We start from the raw sequence: 8,742 nt of genomic DNA, 5'->3' as shown, positions 1-8,742 counted from the left end.
CTGACTAGTGACCAAACTCGTATGTCTAAGATTTTTTTCTTTTTGCGGAGAATGTGAAAAACTTAACATCAGATCAATTTTAGTTTATGCCGGAATCAAGTGCTGGCAATTTTCTTACCACGTGACACCTATATGGTAAGAAGTTCAAACTATTAAAATAGGTTCTAGTAGTTTGATAATTCAACCTAGAGCTCAGGCTCACATGAGCCCGATGAAAAGGAACACAATTGAAGGTACAAAATATATTTTTTGTTGTGGTGCAAGGTGCTCCCGTACACGAGCTCCTTGTAAATGTGTATGATGTTTGGATATTTGTGGAGTTCACTTCAAAATATATGAAATCGGATGTGAGCGATGCGATTTTCAAGAGTTTACGATACATGCAACTTAGAGCATCTACATTCAGATTTGGCAAATCCGATCCAATATACGTCCGCGGACACTGGCCTGCCGCACATGTACACTCCTAAAGTGTGGATCATCAAATTCATGCAATACATGTCAATCATAGGATACAAATTCATGACAATTCAACAGTTCGAAATAACACAACAGAGCAAAACAAATCATAATTTAACAGTCCTGAGATGCCAAAATGAAATCAAAGTCTGTGGACCGATTGCGCTAGACCCAGACTTGGATAGCCCGACCCGACGACCCGGTCGGGCCGTGTTGGGCCTTGTTTTGCAGCCGAAAGGTAGTTCAGACCGGGCTTGGGCTTCTTTTTTTTGCATTTCAGGCCAGGCTTTCGGGCTTTGGGCCGGGCTTGCATGTACGTACACCGAAAAGCAACGTTTGGGCCGGGCTTGCATGTACGTACACCGAAAAGCAACGTCTGGGCCGGGCTCGGGGTATGAAAATAGAGAATATTTCGGCTTTCGGCCGGGATCCGACTTGAGAAATGAAGGTCACGCTTTTACAAGCCTGGCCCAAAATCCGGCATGGCCCTGCGTTTGCCCAGGGTTAGACTATGTTATCCTTATATGGGTCCTGGGCGTGATGGCGGTGGGTGGGGTTGGTGGGGGTGGGGGGGGGGGCAGAAGTTCCTCGATGTCCCGGACATTCACTCCCTGTGACGGCACCGCTTCCCTCTCCCACTGCCTCTACAGTCGGTCCCTCGCGGTGATGCTCTCCGGCTTGCACGACATAGCCAAGGTCGGGACGCCGACGAAAGCAACATCGGCCACGATAGCGGGGGACGGGTTGGGCGTCATCTAGGATGGTGGATCGGGACATGAGGCGAGGATGGGGAGGGGCTCAAACATTAGAATTGGTGAAGGGGGGCGGGAGGAGGGCAAAGGGTTTAATGTATTTGATGTAATTTGGGGTGATGTGCGGGTGTCGGGTTCGACATGACAGATATTTAAAGTGAATACGAGAGACGCTCACTTACATCCGTTTGATGCGTCCCTCTGAATGTTTTACTTTTTCGACCGAGGCGTCCGTCCCTTGCTCGGCGACCTGAACCACAGGGGGCGCGCTCCCTTGGCTCCGCTCGAGGGCCTTTGCCGCCCTAGCACGTCCGCAAGCGAGCAGCGGTCGGTTCCACGAGCAGCATCGACGGTGCGGGAGCTGCCGAAGCAAGCAGCGGAAGCACGCCCGGCTCCCGCAGATCTCACCGGTAAAATGTCGCTGTTCACAAGCAGATGATTGCAGGCTGGAAATGTTCAGTCCCCTGATCTGATTCCGGCCTGCTGCAGAGTGCCGCGGACGGCACCGCATCTCGTGCTGACACCGCGTGACCGCGATTTGCTTGTCGGCCGCGACGGGGGCCTGCCGTTGCGGGTCGGGGTGGTGCCCGCGAGGTGTTCGGGGTATTGCACGAGCCGAGCAGAACGGTCTCTCATTTTGGCACGGATGGATGGGGGCATTCCATTGGTGCGAGGTGAGGATGCTGAGCTATTTCCCCTCTCTCCTTTTCCTTGCAGCGTTGGATTGTCATACATTCGCATTGTTTGGTGTCTGTTGCTCGCGGCCTCACTCTGTGATGGCATGGTAGTGACAATGTAAGATCCTACTACCATCGATTTTTTTCTCGTCTTATAGCTGAGACCATGGTTCTGGACCAAGGATATGATTCAGGTAGAACAACTGTTGGGCGGCAATACTCCCGTACGCACAAGTTATCATGCGCAATGCAGTGTGTGAGCCGATTTCCTAACGATTCGAGCCAGCATGTAAATGCTATGCACAGATTTTGATCTCTGCAAAGTTCTCGTATGCATGTAGTGTCCTATAAGATGTGATACCAGGGAATGCTCTAAGATGCTTTCTGTAAAGAAGCGAACAAAGCTATGCAAACATGTGTAAATCATCATCATCTTCTACTATATTTCGAAGCCAATGAAATGAGATGAAAAGACGATGCAAGCAAATACCGAGACAAAAGAATCAAAGCATTTCTAGCAAAGCTGGATAAGTGATACCAGTAAACGGTTAATACATGCCAGATTTTTAGTTTTCCGAGCTAGCTAATGGAAGAGACAAAGTCCTCTCCAAGCCCGATCTAATAACTTTGCTCACGGACAGAACTAACAGAAAATAAAATTACTACTGTCTCCAGGGAGAGTAGTAGACTAGGAACTTCTTCAAATAGTTGCTACGGCCTAGTTGAATATGTCAAGCGCCTGGTGTTGTGCATCCACTGCTTGAAGGATCCTCTTTGCCACTGCACAAGCATAAACCGAGGAACCTTCAGGCACCTGCATTATTGTGGACGATGGGACATTACTGTCATTGACAATCCGCAATATGGGGAAAGGAGTTCCTGATGCTACTTAAAACAAATAATACTATAAATACCTTAGTGTTAAACATGAATATGTAGTGATCACCAATAATCCCTCCAACCACATGGATGATCTCAAGATGGAATTCGTCAAGAACCTTTGCAACATGAAGCAGGGAGGAGTTGGCCTTCTTCTTTTCTGTGAGCTTGATGTTTATTTCATTTTGCACTATGCGAACATCAACATGGCATTCCTTTGACCTCCTCTGAACCCATGAGCTTCTTATGGCCCCATCAAGCTGATTGTCTTGCTCATCCCTCATTGGCCTCATCGATGAGCTTTCACCATCAGCAGCCGCCTCTTCATCCAACTTTCTTATCTTTCTCCTGTTAGTCCCATGCCACTTCTGTTCCACTAGGATCTTCAGTTCCTTCACTGTTCGGTTCAGCTCATGTATGTATTCAATGGCATCCCCTACTATTGAAGCCCTGTCATTCTAGAGAACAGTTCTGTAACACATTAGTGCCGTATCAAACATATATGAGAAGTACCCCCAAAAGGTGCAACCAAGATTTGTATGGTTCTGTCACGTTGTTTACGTTTTCATTGAGTAAATCAGGAAGTGTTGTCTAATCAGTTAAAGTTAGATCACTAGAGAGGTTAATACTTTGTTGGAAGTAGTGCAATGAGGACAATAATACTGTCTTATGAAATATTGATTGCTTTCATTTTCTTTCATAATTAACTAGAAGGTACACACTTGATCAAGATAAATGGGGTAAATAGTACTATGTCACTATAAGTATCTGCGAAGAGCAGCACGACAGGCAACTATTTCATAGCAATCATGTTCCATACGATATCAGTATCAGCCTGAATATAATGTAGCAACAGAGCTTAAAGAACTATTCGACAGAAAGTTCAGCAGAAGCATATTATCTCACACATGATTCTTTGAATCTACATCAGACAGATGACAGTATTGCAAATGGGTTTTTGTTGATGTTTTATAAAGCACCGGTTTATTGGACTGCATAGTACTTTGCTGATGCCACTTCTAAGCGTCTTAACACACTGAGCATAAATGGATGAAGTTATTCAGAAATTCAATTATCTTCACGAAAACAATGGAAACTGGAAAGTGGCCTGAAATTTGAATTATTAGCTTCTATTAATTAAGTATTATGTATATCTAACATAATTGAACAAACCCTAGTGGTTAACTTCTATAGTTGACCATCTGGACATCTGACAATCATTATATCTCCTAAATTTGCAAAATGATGAACAAGACAAACCTTGGTAGGATTGGGGAAGAGCATTCTTAAAGTCTTATACTTCACATTTAGCTGTTCCCTCCTCTCTCTCTCAGTCGCAAAGTTAGCTTTTCCTTTTCCCTTTCCGAACTCACCCTTCCCTCTTCTGCCCTCCAGTACAGTATCAAATTGCCTGTCATCCATATCCTGAAAAAGGTCTCCTCCGATGCTTCCAACCCCAAGCATGACATCTCTTTCATCCTCACTGGGAAACAACCCATAATTTTGTGGCAGTGAATGGCAGATATCCTTTAGTCCATGAGACTGGGTAGCATGGTACCCTAACTGCAAGGCCGGATCACTAGTGTACATTAATCCACTGTCAGTAATTGCTGCCACTCCTGTAAACTCACCATTGAGATCCAAATAGCTGGTACCACTTAGTGCTGTATCACCAAAGACTGATGTTGTTGCAGGGAACACTGGAGCCACAGTGCAGTGGAGAAGGTTTAAGAGATCAGGCGCTGGTGTGTAAGCACTGTTTGGATAAAGTGCAGCGTCATACTGTTGAATCTGTTGTTGCACCAATATGTTTTGTGGATCTTCGCTAAGCTGATGGTTGATGATTTGGTCTTGAATGGTGCAGATAGAAGTATCCCAGGGTGCAGTTTCCACTGATGGCATATCCTGCTCCAAATCAATTCCTAGTTGATGCTGAAGGTGGTTGATTGCTCTTGCAGCTTCAGAAGAAAGATTGGTCGAATCAGAAAGAACTTCTGCAGAAAACGAGTGCACTTTGAATCTCTGTAGCTCGATATTTATGCTGTCGTTGCATTTTGGAGCTAGAGAGGAATCATGGGTCAAAGATCCTGTCATGAGATTGTGATCATGGGAGCCTTCAAAATAGTCACCCCCAACAATCATTTTGACGAAACAGTGCCTGGCACCTTCAATCCAAATCTAGAACCAACACAATATGAAAACGGATGAGCATAGAGAGAAATGCATTGAAGTACAGGATTTTGACAGAGAATCAAATGCAAGAGAAAATCGAATAACAAATAGCATCTTAGATATGGATGTAATTACTTGCAGTGCACATACTAAGGGGAAAAGATGACTCAACAGGAATGCAGCGGCAGCAGATAGAATTCGATCGGATATGGAAATTGCAGTTGGCCTGGCTGTTTTGGTTGTTGCAAAAGAGGTGGAGCCGTGGAGTTTTAAGCTATGCGATGTGGCTGTCTGTTCTTCCGTGTAGAGAAGTCCCATATAGGATGATTAATAAGACATGAAGCAACTTTGCTTGTTCCAGACCTAACAAACCCCTTACCATCTTTTTTTGTTCCCTAATCCTATTCATATTTGATGTTTGATACAATGTGCTTCAACTACCACATGCTCAGTAGCTAATCAGCAAATGTTTAGTAGCACAGAATAATTGTAATGGTAATACAAGTATACAACTCGGTAAGCGCAAGATGATCAGTAAAATGAAGCACATGAAATCCATGGTGGGTGAATCTTTTGATGCTTAATCTCACCAACTAAGACTTAAAGAAGCAACTGTTAATCAGGAATTACATCTAGCGAACAGTAGCAATAAGCGCTAGAAGAGAGCATACCTATCTTTTTGGTACAGCTGATGATTGAATGAGCGAGCGAGGCTTTGTTCATGAAGCTGCAACTCGAAGACTCATGAAGCCTAGTTTCAGTGCTATGCCAAGAATATTATAGGGTAAGTCATGAAACCATAATTTGGTTGTCACACAAAAATGATGGGACAGAAAATAACAGAATGCACCCATACTAAAGGTCAATGCGAAGGACTATCATATGGTTATTATTGTTTCTGTTATTATTGGGAGACAGAAACGAGAAAGACGGAAAGCTCACACCCTTTGAATTTGGCATCTTTGATGTTATTCACCCATAGGAAGTTGAGTAATGTAGGTCATGCCTTCTGCCCCCTTACCATATTTTATGAATGTACTGGCGTAGTTATGCTATCAGAAACTAGAGCTACAACTACCTACAAGATTGCAAGTATCCAAAGAGTACATGATCTTGTATTATGGAATATTCATATCAGCCTTATTCTTTTAAGGATCTATGTTGTTGTATATATTGGTGTGATGTTCTTGGTTTGCTAAAGTTTTGACATTTTCGCCTTCATGGTACGATTATTGAGTATCAAGTCAGTAATTAAATTTTAAAAAAATCCACCAGAATATATATGTAATATTAAATATGTTTTTCTTGTAAACTCGCTACTTCAAGAAAAATGTAAAACTGAGGGTTGGGCGTTATAGAAATTGCATGACTGTAAGTGCATCTGGTTGTTATGGTGGTATAGGATTTGTTAGTATTGATTGTCACCTCCTATAATGTCAATGTGGCATCATACCTTCAGATTCTATTGTACGTTTGTATAATTTACAGAGAAGTTGTATTAAAATACTAAACCTTTATATTTTGCATTTTCACCAGGGTTAATATTGTGATTATACTCCTTCTTTTTGCGGGAATATTGTGCTTATACAGTTCTGGATTGAAGCTATGGACTATAGAATAACAGATAGTAAGTCAATCTATTTGATATGAGACAAGTAACTTGTTTATGCTTAAGTTCCATGACATGTCCCTTGTCTCAGTGGCAGGGTCTGCTAAGGGAAGTCCGATTTTATTTTCATTTATCTATTCCTTTAGACACTTATGCCTTTCTTTTTTTGGAGTTTGTTCTCATGATGATGCCGGTCATGTGAGCCCCATCACTTCTCTTAATGCTGCCAGTACGGCTGTTACCTGTGTCAGTTTAACCTGTGATGGACCCCAGATGATGTATCTGCCACAAATGTTTGCTGTTAGCTGATTTGCCTATGCTGAAATATCCTGCAAACTATATTGCCATTGAACTTCTTACACTACAGGATTGAATTTCGAAGATGGAACCTATGGCCCGCGAAGAGTTGTCCTGAGTGTCTCCAGGGCATCATGTTGCACTGTTCAGAGCTTCAGCATTCTGACCTTCTGAGAGTCGAAAACCATCTCTTGAAGCAAGACGGAGTTTGATCATTCACGGTGGGTTCTCTAGTATACCATAGCTTTCTATGCTTACGAACACTCCATTTGTGCTTTCTCACCTTCTATTAGCTTATTATTGGGTCAAACCATATTACCTGATGGCTGATGTGTTTGTCATCTTTGATAGTACCGTACGTCCTTTCAAACACAGTTACCACATTTCTGTTATCCACAGAAATAGTAGTAACATGTCACAAGCATGCAAGTGTAATGAATGTAGCTGGAACTTCTTGCGGCAGCATGCAGGGTCTACTGCTCATCACATTTTACCCCGCGACTCATAAGAGCTAATAGCATGCACAGCACACAGCGGCATCCGCAGAACTTTCAGTCATGCAAAAGATGTCATGCTTGTGACATGTTACTACCATTTCTGTGGGCGCGGTTAAATTTAGCCCTTGATTTAAGTGGCTCTAGCACTTCTGAAGTAACACAAGCGAGCTTGAAAATTGATGAACTTTTCAAGGGCAGTCATGCCAATTTCCATCCATTGGGTGGTTTGAGCACATCCGGTCCAAACGCGTCGACCAACGGACTACTGAACTCTGTAAAGCGACTAGCAGTGACTCGTGTCTAATTTAGCGGCGCGTGGAGGTAGAGACTTCAAGGTCCTGTAATTTATGGTGCCTTGCGATTTTAGAGATCCTGATATTTTTGTTGACTGGTGTACATGGTTGCAGGTTCTTCTGTTCTTGTGGTTATCTTTCAACCATGGATATAGTATAGTGATATTCAGATGTTCCACGGGTGAGCTCCCTTCCCTAATGTGCCCGATGTCACCTCCGACGAAGAGAAAAGGTGCCAGTACTACTACTTATAATCACTCTGCCCGTATGAGCCATCCTGCAATTTGGTTGATGGAAGTGATCAAGGTACTGCTCAAATCATATTTTAAAGTTTCAAAAAAAAAAACAAAAAACAAATTTGTTATTATACCAAAGCTGTGGCAAGTGGTAATATGGATGACGGAGAGTAATGGTATTTTTAAACCGTTGTGTGGGACTCCTCGGAGAAGAGAAGGTGCAGGACTCCTTGGTTTTCAACGGGCGGGGAAGGAAGACGGCGTGCGTACGTCCCATGCCCCGGCTGGATTCTTGGCACGCGGAATGCGTTTCGCGGGTTCCGCGGCGCGCCCTCGTAACGGCGTCCTTCCGTGGACAAGGCCTCGACTGTACGTACGGCTCCTTCCGCTGCCGCACCGCAGCTCTCGGTTGGAAAGGCGCCCCTTCAATCGACCGGCCTTTGCCTTTTCTTTCCTTCGTTCTCCCTCTCTCCGTCTCGACTCTGAACCCTGAAGGCCAGTCCACCTCCAGAGCGTACGCAGCTGTTCCCACAAGTTTAATGCGATGATTTCTTTCTTTCTTTCATTTTTTGAGTACGTCGGAGAAGTGCGCATCTTTGCGTTTGTGCAAGGAAAACCAGATGAGAAAGAAAGGCCTTTAGGTCAAGCCTCACCTTTTTTTCCTTCCTTCCGGGGTAGGTCAATGCTTTGCTTCATTCTGAACAGCACCATTTCAAATCCAAAGAGATAGTGTCTTGGGTTACCAGAACATGCTCATATTCCATCACACTGACAAAGGTAAAACAACACAAAATAGCCTCTTCTCTCCAGCTCTGCCCTAACGTATGACGGGCTTCAATACACTTCTGCTTAATCACAGAGCCAATCTCTA

General features: G+C 43.8%; 1 protein-coding gene and 2 long non-coding RNA genes across 5 annotated transcripts; 2 read left to right on the top strand and 1 right to left on the bottom strand.

The window, feature by feature from the left end:
- Positions 1-1,411: 1,411 nt before the first annotated feature.
- On the top strand, positions 1,412-7,842 carry LOC123427753. Of its 3 annotated transcripts, none has more exons than XR_006622429.1 (5): positions 1,412-1,621; positions 1,701-1,885; positions 6,476-6,566; positions 6,916-7,663; positions 7,750-7,842. It is a non-coding gene; the product is annotated as an uncharacterized LOC123427753 (long non-coding RNA). The 3 variants fall into 3 exon arrangements; XR_006622427.1 differs by having other exon boundaries at positions 6,916-7,066; positions 7,750-7,838; XR_006622428.1 differs by lacking the exon at positions 6,476-6,566 and having other exon boundaries at positions 6,916-7,066; positions 7,750-7,838.
- LOC123427752 (transcription factor EAT1-like) lies at positions 1,849-4,943 on the bottom strand. Its single transcript, XM_045111871.1, has 3 exons — positions 4,028-4,943; positions 2,803-3,225; positions 1,849-2,702 (listed from the first exon to the last, which is right to left on the bottom strand). Exons 1-3 carry the CDS (start codon positions 4,907-4,909, stop codon positions 2,607-2,609), a joined length of 1,401 nt encoding a protein of 466 aa, XP_044967806.1. The 5' UTR covers positions 4,910-4,943; the 3' UTR covers positions 1,849-2,606.
- A 6-nt stretch (positions 7,843-7,848) lies between the features above and the next one.
- On the top strand, positions 7,849-8,517 carry LOC123427754. Its single transcript, XR_006622430.1, has 2 exons — positions 7,849-7,941; positions 8,085-8,517. It is a non-coding gene; the product is annotated as an uncharacterized LOC123427754 (long non-coding RNA).
- Positions 8,518-8,742: the final 225 nt, after the last annotated feature.

This window comes from Hordeum vulgare, chromosome 2H (assembly GCF_904849725.1).
Source record: "Hordeum vulgare subsp. vulgare chromosome 2H, MorexV3_pseudomolecules_assembly, whole genome shotgun sequence".
Taxonomy (NCBI): Eukaryota; Viridiplantae; Streptophyta; class Magnoliopsida; order Poales; family Poaceae; genus Hordeum; species Hordeum vulgare.
Note: the sequence above shows the minus strand (reverse complement) of the source record. Positions and strands in the feature narration are given on the sequence as shown.